Raw genomic sequence first — 24,736 nt, forward strand, 5'->3', positions numbered from 1 at the left:
ACGGCAAACATTGTCGAGCTGCATTGAGAGCATCATGGAGAATGCCATCACATGTGGTGTTCTAGCGGATAATGATACACGACTCTCTTCAATTCATACGCAGTAGCCCTTCATATGGAGCATATTCGTATTACAAAAGTAGGTCACACAAACTAGTGGTCGCGGGAAAGACCGGACACGATGAGAAGGATCTCTCGTGAAATACGTGCCCACAGAATCAATCTGTTTCAAGTATACATGTCTATATTGTCAGCTCGCTACTTGGCTTATCGGATATGATGCCTAAAAAGGTTCCGGGGGTGAAGTTGGAGAAGGGACACAAAACCTTTGTCGGGACACTACACGTCCTTGCACATCACCTACTTTTTTGCCCTGACGACACCGAAACAGAAATATGGGTATGTTCTGTACGCTCCATTGTCGAGAACAAGATGATTAGGTTATTAGAGAGTTGGTTTTACTCACTGGACCCCATATACCTGTTATATAAGATCAGTTACTCCACTATTCAGGCCGCCGACCGCAAATTCCCCACCCCAACCGGCCTGCATCCGATCTGCATTACATGTCGCCATTTCTTCTTTGTTAAGCTTTTTATTGCGAGGGAACGCGACGCCACAGACGTTTTTGCTAGCTTACAGAGGTTGATGAATGTTTGTGAGTGTACGAAGGCAGTTCATTTACGCGTCCTCAACGTTGACCGGATTGCGATTTAGCATCAATAGAGCAGCTATATGCTTTTTCATACAAACCTATTAGACCCTTTGGGTCGAACAAAGGTTGGAGGAAATATGATCCTTACCGAGAGTTCGAGAGACTGGGAGTCGGGACAAGAACTGATCAATGGAGATTCACCACGTTAAATGAAGCATATGAGGTGCGCCATTCATGTGCTGGCCAGATATATCTCGGCGGCCGTGAAGACAACGTGGTACTGACATTTTCGAATAGTTTTGTTCTACATACCCCAGGTGTTTGGTTGTACCGGCTAAAATAAGTGACAACGTGCTGCGATACACTGCTAGATTTCGGAGTAAAGGACGCATACCCGCATTGAGCTACTTACACCGAACCAACCTGGTGGGCATCTGTCGTGCCGTCCGTTTGGGCAGTATAGATCCCCGTTGACTTAATTCAGTGTAGGTTTCAATAACTCGCTCCAGCCAGCCAATGGTTGGTCTTAAACAGAATCGATCAATTCAAGACGAGAAACTAGTTGAAGCCATATTCGCCAGCACCACTCTCCCTTCTCCAAACGCATCGCAAAATCTTATTATTGATGCGCGGCCTACCGCCAATGCGATGGCGCAGACGGCTCTCGGAGCTGGAACGGAGAGCGTTGATAACTATCGAGGATGCAAGATTTCCTTTTTGGGTATTGACAATATTCATGTTGTGCGAGATAGCATGAATAAGGTTATTGAAGGTACGTAACCGTAATGCATCTTGCTTGTCTAGAGGCTTGGATTGACACACGAATTGTAGCGATGGCTTCTGCGGAAAGTGGACCTGTACCACGGGGCTTGCTTGACAAATCTGGATGGCTGAAGCACATTCGCAATATTTTGGATGGAACACTCATGATTGTCCAGCATGTTCACCTACATAATAGCCACGTGCTTGTCCACTGCAGGTATGGCTTATTTTTCTTGCGTTGATATGCATATTCCTGACCTAGAAATATCCTTTGCGTAGCGACGGGTGGGACAGAACTGCGCAGCTTTGTTCATTGGCGGAAATTTGTCTGGACCCTTACTACCGCACGTTCGAAGGACTAGCGGTCCTTCTGGAAAAGGAGTGGTTATCATTTGGGCATAAATTCCAGGATAGATGTGGCCATCTCTCGCGAGATCATAGTGTCGTCACGGATCGCACCTCCGTGAGCGCACAATTTCAAGCCGCCAGACGGAACGTCTCAAACTCGATCACATCAGCTGCCAAGAGTTTCTTGAGCAAGAATTTTGGAGGCGGCTTAGATGGTGGGGTTAGCTTCAGTGGGTCAAATCGGGCGGTGTCATATCCTGGTGGGATGTCGGGACAAGGTGGGACGCCTCCGCCGACTAATCCGTCATCACAACCACATTCTTTAACGTCATCTGAGGTGTCGATCCCGAATACTGTCCACCCTCGAGAGGTCGCACCCGTATTTGCACAGTTTCTCGACTGCCTGTACCAGCTTTGGACTCAGTTCCCAACACATTTCGAATATTCGGAACGTTTGCTCTCAGCATTGCACCTGCATGTGTACTCTTGTCAATTTGGAACATTTTTGTTTAATTGCGAACGAGAGCGACGCAGTTATGTGGCGCCTGGAAGCAAAACCATTCAGGAAGCCACCTACTCGATTTGGGACTACATTGAAGCGAACCGTGACGAGTATGCAAACCCACATTACATATCACCTGACAATCGGCGGAAACAGGGTCGGGACCGATTAGGTTCTGGCATGGGTCTTGCGGTGGGAAGTGCCGAAGGGGCACCTGGGACCGTGAGTCCTGATGGAGAGGTTCTATATCCTAGTTCGGCGAACCTGAAGTATTGGGTTGGTTTATGTTTGAAGGAGGGACAAGATGAGATGGAGAAAGACATGGTAGATAGTGAGCTTAGGGAGAGGGAAGAGTCAGAGCGAACTGGTGGGCCTGAGAACGGTAAAGGAGAGTCGTTGAATCCGTGGGAACAAGACGATATGCCTGAAGGAAACGACGAAGAATCTGATGTTTTCGTGGAACCGGGAGACGAGAGTGAACCGCCTGTTGAGTCAATGAATGACAAAGCTACATTGACGTCTCCACTGGAGCTGCCGCAAGGATATGGAATCTATCCGCCTATCCCGAAACTTATTGGTGGCGGGAGTGGTAAGCAGACTGAGAAGGAGATGGGACGAATTTCGATGGCAAAGGATGAAGGAAAGGATAAGTCGGACGTAGCGGATCTTCCGCATCCCCTTTGGGATCCGGACCTTGGATGAAAGCCTCGGAAGGGCTCTCACTATATGTATCTTGTGTAAGATCTTTTTCGGCGCCTACCTGGAAATAGAAATGAACTTTAGATGTGAAATTCTAAATCCTATCAGGAACGGTTTTATACAGTCAACCATGGCACGATGTACGTACCAAGGTCCCTTCCTGCAAACGGCTGAGTCTCTGTATCCCATTTGTTTGTGTGCCACATTTTTGCCGATGAACATGCTTGTTGCAGGATGCCTGATCATCAGGACCTGGATTCAGGAGCTCCCCATCTTTTGTGGTAATTTACTCCTTTATTTGCCGGAAATAACTGGAATTGTAACTCTTTCAACTGGAAGTCATTTTGTTTATTTTGTTTGGGCAATAAATATCAGCAAGAACAATCTCATGCATGCATATCAATGCGTGTGGAAACAATCCTTCCGACAAGAGTGGTATTCATCAACGATCGCGATATCCTGCGCTGTCGCGGCTGTTGATGAGGGCTTCCGGTAGCTAAGCCCTTATTCTATTTTCAATTTCCGGGGCTAGATTGAAAGGGTTTGATTGAAAGCATATAAACCGTTGAACCCGCAGTCGATTGATAGCGGGTACGATGAGGAGGAGAGTGGAATTCCTAGAGTTTAATGGAAAAAAGATACCCTTACTATTGAACCAATAAGCTTGCAAAATGCCACATTATCCAGAGCGCAATACCAGATGCATCGTTGGTTCAATCCAGGATATAGGGGTTTAGCAAGGGCAGCAGTCCCGCCATTTCGGAGTAAGCACCAGCACCACTCTTCCCATTCCATCTCGCCCTTCAGACCTTTAACATTACAGCTTCAATTGCCACCGAGTGCACTCGCTTCAAGTGCTGTATGTGACAATTTGAATAGACGTTGCATTTGCGTTTTATCTCGAATCCAGACAGTGGCATCCATCTGATAATTTAATAATTACCGTACGCTCCACCGGAACCGGCACTTTCGGAATCTTGCCAAATGGCCGCTGTAACGCGACAATCTACCACCACCCTCCAAGCTGATGCCTCACCAAATACAAGTCGGGAAGGTAGCATAGTGGAAACCGAGTTTAGTTCAACAGTAGGGGCGGAGGAGGATATGGAACGAAGGGCCACCGTAGCTTCGACAGACTCGTCAGCGTCTATGACCACTTATTCCAGTAAACCCGCACCTTCTCGTTTGGCGACATTAAAGAAACTAAGCCGATCGGCGACAAAGATGACGGAGGTGGGATTGCCTGAGGGAAAATCGAATTCCCTTAAACATTCACCTAGCACAAGCGTCGTAAGCTTGGCTGCATCAAGTGTAGCAAGTATGGATAATAATATCGAAACGACATCGTCCATGACTGCGGGAGCATCGTCGTCTCACCTCTTTGGGGTGCAGCCTGGCCAGACTCAGAGTCTATACGATTCGCATATTTTGCCACTTATGCCAAAGAAGTCCGAAGCGCGGAGTACAGACGAGGCGGGATTACCGAATCTATACACTAGAAGGATTGCTATGATGGACGATGGTGCGTACCTTTTCATAGCAAAAAAGCTGCTGAAAGCCGCCGTTAATATTAATTCATGTTCACTCCAGTCATTAAAAGGCTTCAAGACCCTAGAACTGGTATTGAGCTAAAGGATCGAAAGAAGATGTTCAAAATGTATCCGCGGTCATTTCTCGGCTGCGATTTGCTAGACTGGATTCAGCTTAACTGCTCATTCCTCACGCGAGATGAAGCTATGAAGTTTTGTCAAACTCTTTTCAACGAAGGATACATCATTCCAGTGGATCTGGGAGATAAATTTGTGCCGGACAGCAGTATATATATTTTTCAGGTACTGGTTTCTTGGAACTTCGTTTGATTGCTTTTTTTTTTTTGATATTAACGTTGAATACACATCAGACGCACTTTTATTGGCCATCGCGTGTATGGGTTCCATCTGATTTTGGTTAGTTTTCTATAATCTTTTGACTATGGATAACGCAGCTGCCGGCAGCATCCTGACCAGAAAAAAAATGGGGTTTCTTCCTCCAGACTACACTGTGTACTTGTTGAAGCGGAACATGCGAGCGACGGCAAAATACCTACTACATGAGTGGGAAGAGGACCGACTGATCCGGTTGCAAGATACATTTTATGATCAATGGGAAGAGATTGAGGAAACGGTTGAAAGCCATATCCTGTATGTCCCCTATCTGTTATTCTATCTTGAAGCTGCGGAAGTCATCTGAGTATCTGGGACAGGCACATGAAACGCGTCTTGACAAAGCAGGAACGTCGCACATTTCAGCTGCAGGAATTCACATTTTGGAAAGTGCATAGGCCGCTATTAATAGTACGTATGCTGGGAATATTTACCCAAGTCCGAAGACTCTGACATTTGCATAGCCCGGAGCACCGACATTTAAAGATGGCGAGCTCAAACAAAAGGATACCAAAAATGCGCAACGAACGGAGGCAGCCTATGAGGTAGTACCTGATTTTGTACGCATACCTATCCGTTGACAAGTGTTAACATTCGGCTCGTAGGAAACCCTGAAGGACGAGGAATTGCTTGCTTGGCTGGAAAGAAAGGTAGAATTTTACAATATGTCGTTGTCGATGAATCGGCTAAAAATCTCGCAAGCTTCCAAAACGTGAGTAGCAGCTGTTTTCCAAATCGTTTACCGTCTGCACCAGTTCACTTTCTTTGCACGGTAGCTTGATACAACGATGCGACGTATGGCGAGCACTCGATCCAATTTTAGAACCGCCCGTGACGCACAGTAACCCGTGGCTATCAGATGACTCGAGCATTTTGACCTTGGGCAACTCCTCCGTGCTCTGGAATGCAAAAAAACATCCATCGTCGGCAGAAATCAAAATGTGGACGTACTCGTTCCCGGAACTTATGCGGGATCCTATGGGTGTTCGGCACTTTTACGACTTTGTACAAAAGGAGTTTTCACAGGTAAGAGTTTTACCGCGCAACACGCCTTTCATGACAGTGCTAATATAAGCTCTTCAACAGGAAAATCTAGAGTTTTATCTAAAATGCCAAGCTCTCGATTCTGTGCCCACCCGAAAAGAATTCACCGAACGCGCCAAAACCATCTACGATGAATTCATCAAAATTAACGCCCCACGCGAACTGAATATCAACTCTTCCGAGCGCAGCGCTATCATTGCCCAATTCGACGCACTACAAAATAATCCCAAAGAGCGATTAAGCTACTACGTTTTTGCGGATGCCCTCAAACACATCTTTGCGCTCATGGCCAAAGATTCTTATGTAAGGTTTTGTGGAAGTGATGTGGTTTCCAAGGCCTTGAGCAAGGCTTTAGAGAGGGAGAAGGATGGGGGAATGGTGGAGAGTAAAACGGGGTCAGTAGGTAAGAGAGGTGCCACAAGGAGCAGTAGAGATACTTTGCAAGGGTAAATGCGCGGTCGTGGAGAGAGTGTGACAAACGAATGTGATGGACAAGATGGTGGGATTAGCCAATCTTTTTTCTGCTTCATTTATCCCTTTCTTTTTCTCTTTGGTTGTTGCTGTTTGTGGGAGGTGGTTGTATAAGGATAATATTGGAGGTTCTTTTTGGGATACATGTAGATGTTTTAATGTACTTTCTGGCTTTCTGGCCGGATCTGAGCTGTTCACCACCGCTGGTGCTGCCCATTGTGTCTATCATCCGTTTGCAGAGTTTGGTGAGAGGGTGCGCTGCATGCGTAACGCAAGGATGAAAAGTGTACGCGGCGATATTTAGGGATAATGAATCCAGAACACCGAAATTTACATGTAATGACGTGTTTGTTTTGACCGGGACAGAACTTGTATGCTTGCGTTGGCAAACTTCAGTAGGTCCACACATATGCAAACAGCAGAAACACGTTTATTTCAAGAAATATTACAAAAGAGCAGGTTTCGGTTCATCAGCATACTGTAAGGGGAACATTCCGGTCAGTAAACTTCGAACACCAAATTCATTACTCTGATGAACCTGCCTGATAATGCAGTTCTGTAACATCGGTCTGGCTGATAAATTCCCATCCGCCTTGTTTGATATGATACACTATTGCGAAAGTTAGTCATCGCCAATCAAGTACCAAAAGCACTTCAACAGATCGGCATCATACCATTTACCACACCACCAGACGCAGCATCTGCAAAGAAAAAACAAAAAAACGTAATGAGCTTTTGTTTCTCTTCAGCATCTTCATGTCACACATACCTCTGAAAGTAGCATGGTAGATAGCTCTCCGACCCAGGTCAATCGCTTCTGCAACCGATAAATCAAAACGGTACCCAGCATCCAACACACCGTACGCAAATGTCGATCCGGAACCAACAGAGAATAAATCTCCTTTAAGACGTTGTCCATCCGAGTCCACGTAAAAGAGTGCTGGGCCCTTTAAAAGTCAATCCGTCAGTGAGAGTTTTTTTATATCGCCAAAAGTGTGCTTATTTACTGTTTTGTCCCAGCCTGTAATCATTGTTCCCATGGAGAGTCCCATGCCTTTGTAGGCATACACCATGTTGGAAAGGAGCTTGGAGGCAGCTGCAACGGAGATGCGCTCCTTGTTGCGGAGTTCGTAAACACTAGGAAAAAATGAACGGCGATAGGTGAGGGTGAGGGGCCGCAGCTGGCGTAGAGCAGAGTAATGTATAGGACATGCTTACCGGCATCGTCTACCGAGTTCTCGCTCCCAGTAAGAACAATCCGCCGCACCTCCAGCCATTGTACCGAGTAAATATGGGTTAATTTCAATAACCTTCTTGACAGATTGTGATGCTGCACAGAAATGCGCGTTATTTCCTTGTTACTCCACGCAAGCTAAAGCAGGAGATCCAACGTACCAATATATGTGCCACCGGTCGCTCGTGAATCAACCGCAACAATAATGCCCTCCCGGAATTTGAATGCCAATGTTGTCGTACCCTTGGCCATCTTGATGCGGTTTTCGGCAGCCTCGCTCATTTGATGCTTGATCCATTCGACCGGCTAACAATATGCAACCTGGCTGTCAGATACAACTTGGCAAGATATAAGTTTGGTCTCATTTTCTTACGTTGGATACAGAAGGCACGGCAAAATTGGGGTGCGCAAACGACTTTGCTGCGTCCGTGCTGAACGTATCCATGCAATCTTGGGGAACCTCCAGAGCCGACGGCTCTGAAGCCATGTCGAGGAAACTTAGGTTGACCATACCGTGCTCTGCCTAATGCTCCTGGGTATAATGAATGTCAGTTAGAGTACTCCTTTTGGGCGACTAGTCGCTTCCCCTTGTCCGCTAGTCATCTTTTGCAAACACTGTAGCTCTGTTGGGTGCATGTAGACGCGTTTTGCAAACATGCCGACCCCGAGCTTTTAGAGTCAACCACCAACCTCTCGCTGCCCACTAACCTGGCAGAAATCAGTTCTTACAAGTTCTTCCTATAATGGTCGGGCGAAATGCGAGTAGTTGTCGAGTTCAATAACAACGAGATGATGGGAAGGCAATCGTGGTCCGCAACCTAGCCCACAGTCGCATTCTGCTAGTAGTCAGTCCTGCGTCACGTGTTCAGCAGGTTAGGTGACGCGTTTAGCTGGTGCCATGGCAACAGAGGTGGTGAATGAATCAGGGATGAGATCAGCTCGCTCTCGAAACAAAGTCGTGGCTGGCACATATATCAACTACTGAGCTGGGGAACAGGGTTCCAAAGCTCATCTTTTGGGAGATAGTTTCACGAATAGGTAGTTAATACTGACAATATCTAGGGTCCATCAGGACAAAAAGAACCAAAGTCGATTATGTAGATTTTTAAAATATTTGGCGGAAAAAACGCTATATACAACTTGATGCTTTTTGAGTATAGATATGTAAATCGTGTCCCACCAATCTCTCAAACCCCACCATCACCACAAATCCCAATCTTTTACTCTCCTACCTCCAGTAAAGCACCATGAGAGCAACCCCAAAATAAAGGCCCCCACCGTCTAAGAGAAACAAAACATTATCCCAATTGCATCCCTTGCTTCTGTATCCTATGTCTAGTACATATCGTACACCTCATCCTCGCCCATGCCCTTGAGCTCGCTGACGTACAGCTCCACTTTACCGGCCATCACCTCGCACGCCACACCCAAATCATCATCATCCAAAATGGAAATCATGCTTCCATTCTTTTGTCCATCCTCATCCATGTCACGGAACGATAGCTGCGGCCGACCTTTCAAATTAAACTTTTCCTTGACACGGGTAACGAGAAATTGGTGTGTGAGGGTTGACGGGTTTACGAGAAGGAGAACTGTTCGGGGGGAAAGTGGCGGCACGCTATGAACTTTGCATTTAAGTTTGCCTTTGGTGACATCGGTTGCAGGTGAGGATGGTGTGAGGCTGTTAGGGGATGTGCTTGGGGACGGGTATGGAACACGTTGTAGCGGTTGTGGTTGTAAGGGTTGTGGTTGCCGTGGCATGCTAGTGACAGAGTCAGTATAGCTTCTCTCGATTGTACGAGTGTTTGGATAGTCCCGTTCTGGTCCACGATCGGTTGCGGCGCGAAGGAGCATGTTACGAGACGTTTGAGATTGGTAGGAAGTTGTGCTTCGCGAGAGGGTGGATTGGTTTGTGGTGATTCCGCGCGGTAAACTATTGGTGCGCTCACCCGGTGAACCGTCGTATCGAAGATCTCGGGAATCGTTGGGCAGACGCGGGGATGCGGAACGAAGGTTGTTGCCGCCTCTGTCCCTCATAGTTGCGCTTCGCGTAGTGGTAGGGAAGCGCTCGGTTTCGGGGGGAGGGGTGGGTGCGTATCGCGGAACGGTGTTGGCTCGAGGTCGGGATGTACTATCGGTACGTCGGACAACGGTTCCGCTCCGCTCACCGAGTCGATCGGAGGTTGCCACTCCAGGATCAACGATGACCGCACCATCAAAACCTACCCATCCACCATTTTCGCTTCCACCTGTGGCGTCTACGACAACCTTGGCATCCTTGAGGTAGCTTCGTTCTCCAGCATTACGAATCTTGGCTTCCCCAACCTCAAAGACTGCATCCACGGGCACGGTAAACAATGTCACGGTTTCCACACCCACGCGGGCCGCACGATCAATGATCGACTTTTGTTCGTCTGTACGGGAGACGCGCTGCGCATAACTAATGTCTTGCGTACATCCGACATTGTCGTTTATAGAGTGCGCACACATTGCTCGATTAAAGTGAATCTCGCAGCGGTAAAGACGGTACTTGAGTCCGAGTTGCGAGTAGTCAATGTAATCATTTTCGCGAAGCAGCTATAGGAGAGTCAAGGTTAGCGCGGGTGGCGCGTATGGGTCACCGCGTTATGTTATGATGCTTACCCCCAAGCTCGTGGTGTAGTCTCGTTCGGCACGGTCATACGCCTCTTGCATGAACCAGCAATATGCTCTTTGAAAGTATGCTACCGCGAGGTATGGGTCGGCGTCCAGCGCCCTCGTATAGCAAACTGCTGCGGATGCATAATCTTCGACGCGAGTATATATCATACCGCAGTTGAAGTGTATGCGGGAGTAGTCACCAATTCGCTAAAGATATGGTATGTATAAGTTTCTTGTACACACCAGACTGCAGGAAGAGACGACAAAGAAAAATGCCTACCTGGAAAAACTCCAAGGCGCTTGTCCAGTCGCCCTTTCTATACGCGTCGAGTCCATCGGCCCAGAGAAGAACTTCTTCCTTTGACGACATGGTTCAAGAAAAAACCAAGGGCTGTCCGCAAAAAGCGCTGTTGTCTTTTGCCCTCGGACAGGTTTTTTGTCGTCGTCGTTTCCCAAGAAACACTTTTTTTGTGGGACTATGTCAAATTCACACTGAATTTCGTCCCGTGTATATAAAACACTACAGTTCCCAGTGCCAGCGCTGGTAGACAGGAACAAACACGAATTTCGAAAGAGAGAAGGCCAGAATGACAAGACCTTTTGTCACGATGAGCCTAGACCCTCAGAGAAGAAAGAAGGTTGGCGTAATCCTGGTCAGAAACCGCCAGCGTAGGGGGTTGAAATAAAAAAAAGTATGTTTTTCCCAATTTCAAGGGGTAGCCTTTGAGATTTCAGATCTGCTTGCGCAACCGCTTCTCTCGCTGTTTCGCAATGGACGGCAACGTAACGACCAGAAAACGGTTCAACTCGCAGGTTGGCCTTCTTTCTCTTACCGAGCGCAGTTGCCCAACAGAAAAAAAGAGAAAACGGTCAATGGGGTATTGCAATAGAATTTCTCTATTAATCAGGAGGGGTTGTAGTTGTTTCATCTTTACCAACGAACCAAGGCGTCGGTTTTCTTATGAGCTATGACGCAATGCTCATCTTTATGAATCAATGTGTACCCATAGTGGATATTGGGGGTGTTTGAGCCGCAATGCAAGGGGTGTGGCGCTCTAAAAGAATTAAGGTTGTATAACCCTGCAACAATCGGCGTTTTCGGTCTGCGGGAATATCTTGCCAAATTTTCCCCTCAATTTCCAATTTTCCAACCGGTTGGAGTGAGAAGATGTAACAAGATTCTTTTGGGTTTAAGGGGGGGAGGGCTTTTGCGGCAGCTTCTAATTTTCTTTTTCCAGGCGATACACCAAATATCATACTTTGAAACAGCTTCTGTACTCCCCCCTCCTGAACCCTTGCGTCTCGTTGGATGCTATGAGACTAAGCTTCTATGAGAGGTAGAGGGAAGGCCATGCCCCCCTTTTCTCTTTAGATGGGCCAGGGCTTGCAAGTTGCATTTTTCAACCGCCGACCCGTCGTACTCTCTCATCGTTTTTACTCTCGGCCTGCTGTTCTACCTCTAACAATCCTTCCTGCAACACCAACGGTGAACGTAAAGTTAAAATAGAAAACTAGAAATGGGTCAAAAATGGCAGCCTTCAGCGGGCGTGTGGGCTACCTATCAAGCACTTTCTTGCGCATTCAGTGAGTAGGACGTTCTTGTCGTGCCCGTCGCTTTTGTCGGTTTCTGCTTGTTCCTAACATCCCTGTTACAATAGTCATGTTTGATGGTGGAGTCTATTCCATGATCTATCCTTACCCGACGTTCCTGTTTTTCGTCAACAGTCCTATTCCCAAAGGCTTCATCCAACCCTTCAGTTATCCCGGCTTGATTGCGCTCATCAGCGTCCCTATCATAGTCGCCATCGAAACAAACTGCTGCAGTGCTGCGAGAAACATCAACGAGATGCTCTCCTACGTTCCCAAAGCCATCTTGTATCTGGTGCTTGCCTTGATTACGGTTACCCAACTGACGCTGGTCCCTGCCGCGACGTTTTTGCTCATGACGAGTGTTACGCTCCTGGTCGCTGCCTTCACTCCTGAACCCGCACAGACTACCATGCCCAGGTAGTGGAGAGAAGCGTGACGCTTACACAACCTGCCGGACAGGGTTTATTTTTCGGTATTGGAATCATAAAGAAGGACACATATCTATCATTTCTGTTCATGTTTTTTGTCTCTTGTGTATGTTTGTAGAATGTGTGGGACGCATAGGGTTGGATAAATCTGCGCTGTGAATGGGAATCTTGACAGCAGCGACTTTCACACTTGGCCATGTTTGCTTTTGGATTGATGTAAATTTGTATATAGAACTTTACAAAAACATGCGTAGTGGAATGGGAAACATTCATCTTTTGAAGTGGCCTTCTTTTACGTATATGTGTATCTCTTGGGCATGCACTGTCCAATACGGACAACATTTCAAACACGATAGTACTTTAAAGACGCGTAAAACCCGACACAAAGGTATGGCGAGAGACAACCTCGTTGGCGTCCGTTGGCGTCTGTTGGCGGCGGATGGGCTCGTCTCAGGGTCCATTTCCCTCCTCCTCTTTCTGTCTTCCTTCCATCCGCAAATCCCTTGATACTTGACCATGAATGGATACTCTTGGGTGGTGGATCATGGATGTGATGGGTAAAAGGATCAAGAAAAGTTTTGTTACACTCAAATTTTTCAACATTAAAACATTTATTCCCTTGTGCAAGCCACGAACGAGTCTTATAAGACACGATTTTTAGTCATCAAGCCGAATTGTATACTAAAGTTAGCACATGGATAGTGTGTTGGCTGGAGCCATTGAACTTTACCCGATGAGACATACCGGGTATTGGGCAATAAATATCCGCTAGGCTTTACTCGGGTAATTACGTCCAAGCTTTCGTTGTATTGTTCTTTGCGGAATCACTTTTGTCACCGACACTTTTGAGAGTGGGTTTGATTGACTGGATCTGCTGTTGAGTTACTAGGGGATGGTCACGGTGCTTGGGATCGATCAATTGAGGACGAATGATATCGACATTGTCGGCATTGACAGAGACGAGGATGTGCAGGCAGCCTGACAAAATAGGCATGATGTGATGATCGTGAAACCAGCAAGAGAATTATCTTTTTTTTGGTACTTTGAGTCTATTATTATTTCCCATACAAAAAATGTGCAATATCGCTGTGGATCGCGCATGAAATTGTCATTCATATTCGCGCATACTGATCTGAGGATTAACACCCACAATAATTACATTCCAAGTCTGTGTATTGGGTTACATCACAGATATACCGAGAAATCAGTGGTTTGAAGCAAACGCTTTTTACAAATACTAGATATACATCGTGCAAGAGAGCAAAAACAGTGCGTGGTCCACCCCAATACAGACAACTATCCACAAGTCCCAAAACACGCAAAGTATCTCTGGACAAGGCCCAGTTGTCCCCAATCCCTCCTATATACAAAGACACAAAGCGAGAGAAAATACAAGGAACATTCATCTACATGTGGGCCGTCTAGAAATGTTCTTTTCTAAATTCAAATTCAACACCGCCTCCGCTCTGGCTACCACATGCCTTCTTCAAGACATGAGCAAGACCTGTCGGTCCACAGTAGAACACACCAACCTGTGTAGTGCCTCCGCTGGCAGTCACTTCGCGTTCGATGCCGGCTCGAACACCACCAAAGATCCTCGGCCATTCGGGTCGTCCAAAGTGGGTCTTGTTCCGCAGTTCAGTGAGGGGATCGTAGTTGGAGTCTGGATCGTTGAGGACAACATTCTGGATATCGTCGACCGAAAGCTTGCCCGTCAGGTAGACGTGAATCTCCAAAAACGAGGTAGGAACAGATTGTTCGAGAGTGGACAAGAGAGACTGGAACCAAGAAAAGGATTCCTTCTCGCGAGATGTCCAGAAAAAGTATACTTTGCGGAGCCTCATGGGGGCCTTGCGGTAGTATTTGTACCAGACGCTCTTCAACAGAGATGCAGCAGGTGTGACACCAATACCAGCAGAAACGAGGACTGCCACTTCGTAGTTGTAGAAATCTTCAGCGGGGGCACCGAAAGGTCCGTCGACACGAATGGTTGGGAGTTTCACACCAGGCTTTGAGGGACTGTCCGCAGAGGTATTGTAACATCCCAACATTTTGGCTGCCTTCCTTGTCCAGTCACCGACGATACGAATGTGAACAGAAACAAATCCTTCCTCGGGGCACGACGAGATGGTGAAAGGGTGCCACTGGAGATAAGATACGCTGGGAATGTTGAGGAACAAGTATTGTCCGGGTTTGTACTTGAACGAGGGTTTTTCGAAGCGCAATTCCATCGTATCGCCGGCATGGAAAACAACCTTTGTCAAGTTTGTTTCCTTACGAGCGCGGTACTCTCTGATGATACGTTCGAGAATGTACAAACTAAAGGCCGGGATCGTGAAGACGTTGGAGCCGTAGGGTTTGCATTGTTTCGTACTTGCACTCTTGACAAAACATCCGGCGTAGTGGAGGAAGAGACAAATGTAGAACGGGACGAAAAGATGGTGAGAGTACCAGAACAGCTCAAACTTTTTCTGCCGAACTTGGATCTTTGCGGCCGAGTACATGATGAACATGATGACCAACATGATGTGACCGGTCACACCTCCGTAAATCGTGTAATGCAGCTGCCACGGCCTAAAGGGAAGTGCCTTGAATAGCATGAGTTCCACTTTGAAAAAGTTCATATAGTGGGCATTGACGTGAACGAGGGTGAAGAAGAGCATCGCATACGCGGTGCACTTGTGGAAAAAGATGTTTTGGTCGAAAGGGATGATACGGTTGATTCGGGTGCCACGGATCATACTAATGAGGTTGCGGCACATTGGAAGAACGAGAAGGGCGCAATCGAGAGCCAAGACTAATCCTGCACCTCGAGACGTCCAGACAGAGCCGCCGATAGAATTGAGGAGGGCAAGTTCATCATCGAGCTTTTGCTTGCTGTAATATGACAATGGTTAGCCAACATTCTTGCTTCAATACCAACCAACACAAGGTTTACTCACTAGAAGCCAAAGATCCAAGTGCCAACGTGGAGAATGACCCAAAAGACGTAAAAGCCAAACTTTCTCGCCGTCATGTTGGTAAAGAGACCTTCCTCCGGGCGGCCAGTCATGGTGGGCAAGCTTTACGGGTTCGGTTAATGTACTCGACTGTTCACCCAAACGCTCAACGTTTGTCTATCGATTTGCAGTTTTTTGTTTGTTTGCTCCTCTCTCTTTCTCTTGCAGGCGGAGTAAGATCGGAAGCAAATGGATGCCGACTGGTGAACTCCCTTCGCGATGTTAACTTTTACAACCACCGCCAAAAACACAAACACGACGATGGGGTGGGTAAACGACAAATGTCTAAAATCAAAAGCGGGAAAGAGCGAGACCAAACCCCAACAAGAAGGAAAAACGTATCCAGCTCCTAAATTTCAATCCTCCTCCCCCTTGCAGCAAGAAGCGAAAAGCATTAAATGTATCACACAACTAAAGGGAGTGAAACACGTGTCTTTATGAACTTTCTCAACACATATTGACTCTATGTGTGTGGGGGGGTTTTGTTTCAGGAGATTTTTTTTTTCCCTTCTTTTCCTACTTGTATTACTGCGCAACTTTTACAACATTTATAGACACTTGGGAGACGCGCCGCTCCCAATTCAATCCTAAACCCTTTCTCCTCCCATTAATGTACGCCGCACGGGGGTCTTCTGTTGTCTAATGGCCCTGAAACATTCCATTTGGGGCAATGGGAAAAGCGGCAAGCCGCCCATCAACAATTTTTAACTTTTTGGTGTTGCACACTCTGTCATCCAACTTTTCTCACATTCCGCATTGTGGCAGTTTGGGACTGATTGGGTAAGCGTAAATGTAAAACAAGAAACCGTTTTGATGTTGATTGCAGGGAGAGTATTATATCCCCTCTCTGACATCTCCCCCCTCGTCGTCGCGCATCCATTATCCTCTGGCAATTCCAAACTCTGCTACGTATCGAAAATATCAGCATGCGCAATACCATTTCCGCTCTCCTCCTGTTGTTAGCTGTCTCGCTCCCCGCGGCATACACCCAAAATGTCGGAAGAGACAATGGGATCGCAGTTGGACAGTTCCCTGATGCGGCTTTTTGTACATCCACCGGTCTGGCGGCTTCAGACGGAACCCAAAACAGGGCTGGTGCCTGCTCTTCCACACCTCAGGGCGCTGTACCCAATGTCAACAGAATGGTTAGCACGATCATCACCAAACCGAAAAACGCTGAGACGATCGATGCCAAAAAGGAAATGGTCGTCGTAGTGGATATGCGGAATCTGGAGACTGGCTTCTTTGACGGTAAATTGGTGTATAAATGGTTCATCAGTCGAGTATTTTATTTATTCAATGATATATTACAGATCCTCAAAAAGACTATTACATGCAACCCCAGACCCTCAACAATGCTGGCATCATTCAAGGGCATCAACACATTACCATCCAACAAATGGGATCCACCCAACGCGCCTTAGACGCGACCAAATTTGTATTTTTCAAGGGTCTCAATGATCAAGCAAAGGATGGTCGGTCGTTGAGTGTCGCAGTGCCGCCAGGAACGTTCAAGCAGAATGGACTACATCGAATCTGCTCCATGTCCGGTACCAATGCCCATCAACCCCCCATCATGCCCGTCGCTCAGCGTGGAGCTCAGGACGATTGTATCAGGATCAACGTTACTGGTGCGTAAGCAAATATAGATATCGTGTAGATGGTTCTTTTCTTGTATAGTTAGAAAGCTAGAAGTACACACACACAGACAAGAGTAGGTAGTTTTACGTTTTAGGCATTTTCCTATTTCTGCTTCTAGTTCTTACCTGTAGTTGGAGGGTGGTTTTTCTTCTTGGACATTTTTTTTTTTTCCTTCCATTTCGACTGGCGCACATAATTGCAAAACAAAAAAGTGTAGAGTGTAAATATACATGTTTGAGTCCTTATTCATTGTCAGCCGTGGAAATTAAAAAAAAAAAATGGAAAACTATAAACAACACGCACACACATCCCCGTCATGCAATTCTAATGTTTAACTTGGTATGCTTCCCACCCGACCTCTTCCAATTGGTCCACCTTGTGCAATACCTCTCGCTCTTGTTTACGCATGTATGCTGCCATTTTTTCCAGATACCCACTGACGTGAGACCCAAGAATGCGGACAGCCAACAATGCCGCGTTGGTGGAATTGTTGATTGCCACAGTGGCGACGGGCACACCGCGCTGTAAGTTGTCGTATGAGATTCTCGAGTGCATCATCAGTATGACAGAATGCAATGAGTAAACGTACCGGCATTTGGACAATCGACAAGAGAGAGTCTTGTCCATCCAGGACTCTAAGTGCAACAGGCACGCCAATAACTGGCAACGGCGTCAAAGCCGCAACCATACCAGGCAAATGCGCAGCACCACCCGCTGCGGCAATAATAACTCTCAACCCTCGTTCATGCGCTGTCTTTGCATACTCCATCATCCGGAGGGGTGTTCGGTGGGCAGAGACAATGGTCAGTTCAAATGGTACGCCGAAATCTCGCAAAATCTCGGCGGCTGCCTTGAGAGTCGGCAAATCCGAGTCAGAGCCCATAATAATGCCGACTTGCGGACTCAGTCCAAATGTCTCGGTTTCGCTACCGGGAACAACAGCAAGAATATCTTTCACGCGGTCCAAAACCTCCACCATTGTCTCGCCGACAACGGTAACATGACCCATTTTTCGACCCTTTCGACATTCCTTTTTGCCGTACAAGTGGACTGTCGCACCAGGTAGCCCCATTGCCACCGCGCATGGACGAAGTGTCAGTTCCATCCCTTCTGGCCCATCGCCGAGTCCGAGAATGTTCACCATAACAGAGGCGGGGACCTTCATTTCAGTGCTGCCCAGAGGCTGCCCTAGAATGCATCGAAGGTGTTGCTCGAATTGAGAGGTATGACATGCCTCGATGGTGTAGTGGCCAGAGTTATGAGGACGCGGCGCGATTTCGTTCAGTAGGATATCGCCTGAGGTGTCAAACTAGCATGTCAGAATAGTGAACCACGCCATTAAGAACCGGGACGGTGAAACGTACCATTTTCCAACAAAAACATCTCCACCCCAAATACCCCTGCTCCATTCAGCACCTTTACGGCTCGCTCCGCAACCTCTTTAGCTCGTTTCCCCACCAAACCATCGATCTGCGCTGGAGCCAACACAACATGACAGATATTATCCTTTTGCACAGTCTCTACACAGGGGTAGCTGGCCACCTCCCCATTCACTCCTCTTGCAACCATGACCGCCAGTTCCTTTGTAAAGGGCACCATTTTCTCCACGTACAAAGGCGGACCACCTGCATTTTTTCCTCCACCCAATGCTTCCACAGCATCCTCCACATCCGATTCAGATTTAACCACCCTGTTACCTCGCCCATCGTAGGCAAGCGTTTTGGATTTCAACATAATGGGATAGCCGAACCCGCTTTTCGCTGCAGCCTTGATCTCCTCGACCTCCTTTCCGCCTGCTAAATCCCGAAACTCGGGCAACGGCAAACCAGCCTCGCTCAAGACAACCTTTTGCCGACATTTGTCTTGTATGATTCGAATAGTCTCGGGGGAAGGATGCACCGGTATATTGTACTCCTTTGCGGCCTTATCGAGGGCGTCGCAATCCACATGCTCAATTTCCACAGTGAGGACATTGACCTTTTGGGCTAGGGCAAGAATTTTGTCAGCGGATTTGAATGTCCCTTCCACATGGGGTGCTGTAGCTGCGAGTTCTGAAGCGGGGTTGCCTTTCGAGTCAAGGACGGCGACAGTGACGTTGAGGCGGTTGGCCGCTTCTATAGTCATGCTTTGTCAAGAGTGAGACATGAATGTGGTCGTATAATAAAAATGAGTTTTGGCAAGATACGCACCGACCAAGTTGCCCACCGCCCAAGATTCCAACAACTTGCTTATCCATTTTCGCAAAACCACCGCAGACTGGAGTTGGTGGGCGAGATCTCTAGCCTGGAGAGATCAATCCTTTTCAACAAGATGACGTGGCACAGTCATTATAATGTCACCATGGCAAAGTTTATAATGATCAACCTTGCTTGCATTCGCCATGGCACATCAATAGAACTTTGCATCGTTGGTGAGTCGTTCCGGGTGACATCCTGTCATATCTATCTTGTTCCTCTTCAGGTTCTTCTCCGACTCCCCAGCAGTTTTTATAAATAGATGTACAGAGATGGAAGTGCAATAATAACTTGGGAGATGGAGAGTAATCTCTCCACTCCAACGAAACGTGGGAATGGGAAGCATGTATGTTCCCAACGAGAGAGTCCAGTGGACAAAACCCATACTTCCCGCGAGGGAAAGCTCTTTCAACTGGAAGGCCGATCTTATTCAAATGCCCTTTTCCATACATCCCACTCCAGCGGCACAATCAACAATTGCTTAATCCCAAAATCCATGGCCGCCTCGCACTGTATTTTCAACACATATTTGTAAATACCACTATAGCCTTGAGATTGGTAGCAGACCCAGAGGTGGTTTGGAAATTTGGTCGCGGCATTATTAACGTGTCTGTTATGCATCACTATACCGGTGCAATCGCTGCTGTTTATTGGAGATAGGGCAATACGACCAACACTGCTGGTATTTTTGTGATTGGGACCGGTAATGGCAAGACTCGCTACACAACCAGACATTCGTTTGCTAGACCAGCGGAGGGCCCACCTCCAACAAGCGGTCTGCACCGTCAAGGACGCACCAGGAGGCTACCCTATCTTGTAAAGGACACCCTCGGCATGCGACTAACCCATCGTGTGTTTGCCACAAAGACGACATCCTTGAGCAAGTATAAACAGATCTTCTCGTGCTATGTGCAAATACCATATTATTTTCTGATTGCTAAGCCCACAGGGTACCACAATCTCGGGAACCTTGGCCAGTACCGAATCCGACAACTCGGCTCATCTGTTGAATTTTTCTTTTACAGTGCTTAGTCTACTTACCTTGGTCGACTGTCAACTCGAGTCCTTTCCTCAGTAAACCCCGCACACCCCACAAACAATCTGCAAATATGGTCAACCAAATGAACAAAGTCCGCAAAAACTTACCCAAAGAACTCCGTGTCAAGCGACATGCATTCAAATCCGCCACCCACAGAAACGCACAAGCCTACGTCAAACAAGCGAATGCTCGTTTAACTGCTGTGGTCGAATCAACCAACGCAGCCGTAGAGGACGCTGTCGAAACAGGCAACGTCAAGGCAGAGAAAAAGTTGTTGGCGGTGGTACCTGGAAAGATGGGAAAAAACAACTCGATTGTTCACCCAAGGTTATTAAATAAGAAAAAGCTGAGAAAGTTGCGGACGGCTGAGAAATATGTAGGTTGCGAGTTGAAGTGAAGGCGATAACAGGCTACGGTATTCATGTTTTCCACTATTCTTTAAGGCTGCTCAACGAGCTGCGGCGAAAGGCGGGGTTGCCTCCATGGATGTGGAAATGATAGGTTTGTCCACCTTGGTTTAGCAATTTGCATAGCAAGAATGATGGCCCTTAACCGACTTCACTTTTTTCATCAGACGTTCAACCAAAGGAAGGAGCAGCTGCTCAGACAATAGTACCATCACAACCAGCGGGAATGGAAGTCATCGGATCAGGAAAAGGGACTACACTCGGTGGACCGCCACCATCGTAAAAGATACCTGCATTCCTGTTCCTGATTTGTTTTTTCTTATAAAACATCTTGCTGTAGATAAGCATTTGCTCATCGTATCTAGTTTTTAATATTCATATTGATTGTTTCTTACATCGTCGTAACACATCCCTTTTCTGCCTTGCACCAACTGGAATTACAACATCTGCATGTCTGCCCGCGATCGGGACAGAATCATAACTTATATTTATTCACTCGTCAAACATCTATAATAATCTTTAAAACCAAATGGAACATCACTTACGAAACATCTGCGCTCGCTGTATACAGCGGGATAACAAACCTATTTACAAAAGAAAACGAAAACGAAACCCCCATCATATAATAGTGCTTGTGCCGAAATTATAAATCATGAGACCTTTCCACTCCCTTTTTGCTTCGTAGAGTCTTGGTCCGTTTTGCTACTACCAGTAGGTGTTCTGACCAGCTTTTTTCGCCAAGTCAACACGCCGTTATCGGGTTCGCGAAGGTTGAGGACAATGTCGATCATTTCCCGGACGTCTTTTTCTTGAACTGGTTTGGTCAAAACACTATGCAGCCAATGAGTACCCTAGTCATGAGCACAAACATAGCAGGGACCCTTACCGATCAATTCCAGCATCATAAAATTCGTCTTGATCTTCTCGCATTGCGTTTCCAGTAACGCCACAAGCCCATACCATTATCCCCTTATCTCGAATATGTTGAATGCATTCTACACCTGTCATTATAGGCATTTGGTTGTCCAGGAAGATCAAATCAAAGGGGGGTCCACCGCCTTCTTCAAAGGAGCTCGTCAACTTCTTTAGAGCGATGCTGCCGTCTTCGGCTGTTTCCACTTTATGGCCGAGGCGAGAGAGAAGGCGGGACATTAAACGGCGGGTGATTCTGTCATCATCGACCACAAGAAGATTAAGTTTGCGCGTTTCTTCGGGCTTTTCTGGATCTCTGGGTTCGGCGGTTGCAGGCGGAGAAGCTTTTGTATCGATTGTTGCTGAGGATGGTTCGGGAATCGGTGGCTCGTCTACTCGTCTTATCCTTTCGAGCTCAATACCCTTCTCTGTCTCCTCGGAACCGGTGATAACAACCACCACATCCTCTCCATTTACCGGAACGCGAACTTCTTCGTGGATGTTTGACGAAGTTTTCCCTCTATAGGATGTGCCATTTGTCTCAATCTCCTTCCCAGAGTCATCAGAGTACGGCTGCTTGATGTCTATGCCTTCTCCTTCCGAAATCGATCCCATTCCGGCTAAAGCTGGTAGATATGGCTCAAGTCGCTCCTCCTTATCCACAATCACTCGCACCTTTTTCCATGATTTCGAGTCAGGTTTGGATGCCGATGACATCTCAGGATCGTCTACAGATTCGGTGGTGCCGCCAAAGTTTGGAGGTACCAAGGTGGGTATAAAACAACTAAGTTCTTCAACTGGAGTTGACCGATCTTGCAGTCCCAGTGGTAATTCTACCCAAAACACACTTCCAACGCCAAGTCGACTTTGAACGCCCAACCTTCCACCTGACAGCTTTACAATGTGGCGAACTAACGCCAAGCCCAGTCCTGTGCCTTTACCCCCTTGTCGTCTACCCTCTTCCGTTTGGACATACGGTGAAAAGAGGCGGTTATCGATCAACTCGCAGCGACGTATACCGACTCCAGTGTCATGCACCTCCATGCCTAACACCACGAGAATCAGTCAGGTTGGAAGTCAGTATACACAATCCGCATTGATCCAACTTACGGATAATGGTCACGTTAGGGTTATTTATCGGATCGAGATCCTCGATGTCAATCCGGTGCGATTGCACACTCTCTCCATCATCGCGAATACTAGGGCTTTTATGTGTGTCGGTGGGAACAGAAAGATGGCCGCCTTCGGTCGGGTATAAGAGCCGCGTCAAGATCTTTACAGTCCCACCCGAGTTGGTGAATTTACACGCATTGGATGTGAGATTTGACAAAACCTGCCGCAACCGCATCTCGTCGCCTATCACAACCTTGCTCTCGCATAGTTTATCAATGCGCTCATCCAGTTCGGTGACCAAATTGACGCCACGATTCTCTGCGACAGCACGAGCACTGACAAAGATCGAGCGGACCACTTTGTGAAAATCAAAGGGGTTATGGGTGCAAGCTAGTTTGCCGTCTTCCATGCGATTGAAGTCTAGGACATCGTTCAGAACTTTGGCCATCATCCCAAGACTTCCGGTGAGAGCGTCAACCATTTCGCGTTGATCTTTATCGCAAGACTTGAAAACGCCTTCCCCCGCCAAATTCTGAATGGCTAGCAATGCGGAATTCAACGGTACTCGGACCTCATGAAATATGTATGATACAAATCGCTTTTTGCTATCGGCTGCCTTGTGCTCGAGATGCTGGGCCCTTTGTGTAGCTCGATATTGAAATTTGAGTTGATCGCGTATAAGGAACATCCGCCGATCAATCTAATACAACGACTAAAGTTAAATCATTTCGATACTCTAAGCAGAACTCTTGCTGATCATTGTACGTACACGCTCCTGTGAATGGCTCATAATATTGATGAAGATCATAAAGGTGAAATAGACCAAAAGATTCCTGACCCAGGATGCTCGATCAGGTACGATAGTCACGCCCAAGCAAACACAATATCCAAGCGACCCTATCATTGCCCACAGCCGGGTTTGTCTCAATGCAAACAGTGCCAGAACGGGATATGCGGCAGCATAATAAAGCGTGGTGAAGAAGTCTTTGTTTCCGCACGCGCCGCCCCCAAGCCCTCCCGTTTTATCAATGTCAAAGAAGTCGCACAGTTTCATTTCGACTGCAAATACAACGGGCCAACTCCAACATGTAAAGAGCAAAAATATTTGCCATGATGCATAGCGATATCGGGGTACATCAAAGACGACCAGTATTGGAATCAAGAGGGAGAAGAAGCCGACAATGCCAATGTATGAGTACATATCGTAGGTGTTCCAAGGGCGGGGAATCAGGCCGAGAGCAAGTATCCATGATAGTAGAATAAACAAAGCAGCCATCAGAGCCAGTGGTTTGCGCATGTACCAATTCTGCATTAGAATGTTATTGATCAGCATAAAACCAAACTTTGCCAAGCAGGACCAGTCACTGATTAACGTGCCTCTTTTTGATAGTGTCTTTCCACACTTTCGTCATCGAACGATAGATCAAAGTAGTTTTTTATCTTTGGCCACATTCCAAACCGCATCGTTCTCACAAACCACGTTCTGACAGCCCTGGTACTACTTTGACTGATTTCCGACCACCCGGGATCTGTGTCGTAGTTATCTTCTTGTACCGGTGCTTCCTTTACGCTGCTGGCCATTGAAGACTGTCTACGGCTGCCAGTTGTGGATACAGCAGCAGGAAGCAATAGTGAGTCAACAATGATCTCATCAGCAGGTTCTTCGTCCTCGTCCAGCGAGCCGCGGGGTTTATTTGGGTCTCGCGGAGCGGGGGGTGTGGATTCAGAGGACGTCAAATCGACTAGGTACGACTCGGAAGGCAGGGATGCAGGTAAATGTAATGCCTTGAGTTTTCGCACTATTTTCCCTAGCCGATCTCTGTATTTGAAATGGATGCCTCTTGAAGGCATCATTGTTGGTAAAAGGAGGAGTGGACAAACACCGTGGTTATGAAGACCAAAGGCCAGAGCGCGAACAAAGGGACGCAGCACGGGAAAACCCTTGACTCTGCCAACCCTGACCCTCGGCTACGCGCCCTTGTGTGAAAGGATAGAGTTCAAAACACCTTTTGCAGTGTTCAAAGATTTAATGGACGTTCTATCACATGACCCGATCAAGGACCCAATCCGTCCGATCGGTAACTGAATTTGATGGAA

General features: G+C 47.1%; 11 protein-coding genes across 11 annotated transcripts; 6 read left to right on the forward strand and 5 right to left on the reverse strand.

Annotated features, from left to right (window-relative positions):
• Positions 1-8: 8 nt before the first annotated feature.
• SPPG_07576 (phosphatidylinositol-3-phosphatase YMR1) lies at positions 9-3,302 on the forward strand. Its single transcript, XM_016755743.1, has 8 exons — positions 9-138; positions 291-398; positions 492-657; positions 717-877; positions 952-1,080; positions 1,144-1,426; positions 1,486-1,633; positions 1,696-3,302. The coding sequence occupies exons 1-8, from the start codon at positions 115-117 to the stop codon at positions 2,966-2,968; spliced, it is 2,292 nt and encodes a 763-aa protein (XP_016605228.1). The 5' UTR covers positions 9-114; the 3' UTR covers positions 2,969-3,302.
• A 430-nt stretch (positions 3,303-3,732) lies between these two features.
• Positions 3,733-6,602, forward strand: SPPG_07577 (uncharacterized protein). The gene is made up of 9 exons (XM_016755744.1): positions 3,733-4,487; positions 4,556-4,797; positions 4,866-4,911; positions 4,998-5,145; positions 5,208-5,298; positions 5,352-5,432; positions 5,493-5,599; positions 5,664-5,913; positions 5,974-6,602. Exons 1-9 carry the CDS (start codon positions 3,950-3,952, stop codon positions 6,379-6,381), a joined length of 1,911 nt encoding a protein of 636 aa, XP_016605229.1. The 5' UTR covers positions 3,733-3,949; the 3' UTR covers positions 6,382-6,602.
• Positions 6,603-6,629: 27 nt separating this feature from the next.
• SPPG_07578 (proteasome subunit beta type-5) lies at positions 6,630-8,467 on the reverse strand. The gene is made up of 9 exons (XM_016755745.1): positions 8,345-8,467; positions 8,010-8,168; positions 7,798-7,942; positions 7,621-7,732; positions 7,410-7,539; positions 7,172-7,349; positions 7,077-7,103; positions 6,945-7,012; positions 6,630-6,880 (listed from the first exon to the last, which is right to left on the reverse strand). Exons 2-9 carry the CDS (start codon positions 8,145-8,147, stop codon positions 6,848-6,850), a joined length of 831 nt encoding a protein of 276 aa, XP_016605230.1. The 5' UTR covers positions 8,148-8,168; positions 8,345-8,467; the 3' UTR covers positions 6,630-6,847.
• Positions 8,468-8,725: 258 nt separating this feature from the next.
• Positions 8,726-11,136, reverse strand: SPPG_07579 (uncharacterized protein). Its single transcript, XM_016755746.1, has 3 exons — positions 10,557-11,136; positions 10,280-10,483; positions 8,726-10,213 (listed from the first exon to the last, which is right to left on the reverse strand). Exons 1-3 carry the CDS (start codon positions 10,644-10,646, stop codon positions 8,972-8,974), a joined length of 1,536 nt encoding a protein of 511 aa, XP_016605231.1. The 5' UTR covers positions 10,647-11,136; the 3' UTR covers positions 8,726-8,971.
• A 363-nt stretch (positions 11,137-11,499) lies between these two features.
• On the forward strand, positions 11,500-12,660 carry SPPG_07580 (uncharacterized protein). The gene is made up of 2 exons (XM_016755747.1): positions 11,500-11,860; positions 11,935-12,660. Exons 1-2 carry the CDS (start codon positions 11,794-11,796, stop codon positions 12,285-12,287), a joined length of 420 nt encoding a protein of 139 aa, XP_016605232.1. The 5' UTR covers positions 11,500-11,793; the 3' UTR covers positions 12,288-12,660.
• A 789-nt stretch (positions 12,661-13,449) lies between these two features.
• On the reverse strand, positions 13,450-15,736 carry SPPG_07581 (uncharacterized protein). The gene is made up of 2 exons (XM_016755748.1): positions 15,237-15,736; positions 13,450-15,171 (listed from the first exon to the last, which is right to left on the reverse strand). The coding sequence occupies exons 1-2, from the start codon at positions 15,344-15,346 to the stop codon at positions 13,716-13,718; spliced, it is 1,566 nt and encodes a 521-aa protein (XP_016605233.1). The 5' UTR covers positions 15,347-15,736; the 3' UTR covers positions 13,450-13,715.
• Positions 15,737-16,078: 342 nt separating this feature from the next.
• Positions 16,079-17,246, forward strand: SPPG_07582 (uncharacterized protein). Its single transcript, XM_016755749.1, has 2 exons — positions 16,079-16,544; positions 16,607-17,246. Exons 1-2 carry the CDS (start codon positions 16,220-16,222, stop codon positions 16,930-16,932), a joined length of 651 nt encoding a protein of 216 aa, XP_016605234.1. The 5' UTR covers positions 16,079-16,219; the 3' UTR covers positions 16,933-17,246.
• On the reverse strand, positions 17,149-19,206 carry SPPG_07583 (phosphoribosylaminoimidazole carboxylase, ATPase subunit). Its single transcript, XM_016755750.1, has 4 exons — positions 19,124-19,206; positions 18,299-19,059; positions 17,524-18,230; positions 17,149-17,456 (listed from the first exon to the last, which is right to left on the reverse strand). Exons 1-4 carry the CDS (start codon positions 19,168-19,170, stop codon positions 17,259-17,261), a joined length of 1,713 nt encoding a protein of 570 aa, XP_016605235.1. The 5' UTR covers positions 19,171-19,206; the 3' UTR covers positions 17,149-17,258.
• Positions 19,207-19,339: 133 nt separating this feature from the next.
• On the forward strand, positions 19,340-19,912 carry SPPG_09479 (uncharacterized protein). The gene has a single exon (XM_016757646.1). It carries the CDS (start codon positions 19,517-19,519, stop codon positions 19,826-19,828), a length of 312 nt encoding a protein of 103 aa, XP_016605236.1. The 5' UTR covers positions 19,340-19,516; the 3' UTR covers positions 19,829-19,912.
• A 261-nt stretch (positions 19,913-20,173) lies between these two features.
• Positions 20,174-21,044, forward strand: SPPG_07584 (uncharacterized protein). Its single transcript, XM_016755751.1, has 3 exons — positions 20,174-20,583; positions 20,651-20,708; positions 20,782-21,044. Exons 1-3 carry the CDS (start codon positions 20,278-20,280, stop codon positions 20,895-20,897), a joined length of 480 nt encoding a protein of 159 aa, XP_016605237.1. The 5' UTR covers positions 20,174-20,277; the 3' UTR covers positions 20,898-21,044.
• Positions 21,045-21,059: 15 nt separating this feature from the next.
• SPPG_07585 (uncharacterized protein) lies at positions 21,060-24,620 on the reverse strand. The gene is made up of 5 exons (XM_016755752.1): positions 24,017-24,620; positions 23,409-23,945; positions 22,637-23,339; positions 21,501-22,572; positions 21,060-21,445 (listed from the first exon to the last, which is right to left on the reverse strand). The coding sequence occupies exons 1-5, from the start codon at positions 24,491-24,493 to the stop codon at positions 21,265-21,267; spliced, it is 2,970 nt and encodes a 989-aa protein (XP_016605238.1). The 5' UTR covers positions 24,494-24,620; the 3' UTR covers positions 21,060-21,264.
• Between the last annotated feature and the right edge of the window lie 116 nt (positions 24,621-24,736).

This window comes from Spizellomyces punctatus, assembly GCF_000182565.1.
Source record: "Spizellomyces punctatus DAOM BR117 chromosome Unknown supercont1.16, whole genome shotgun sequence".
NCBI classification, from domain to species: domain Eukaryota; kingdom Fungi; phylum Chytridiomycota; class Chytridiomycetes; order Spizellomycetales; family Spizellomycetaceae; genus Spizellomyces; species Spizellomyces punctatus.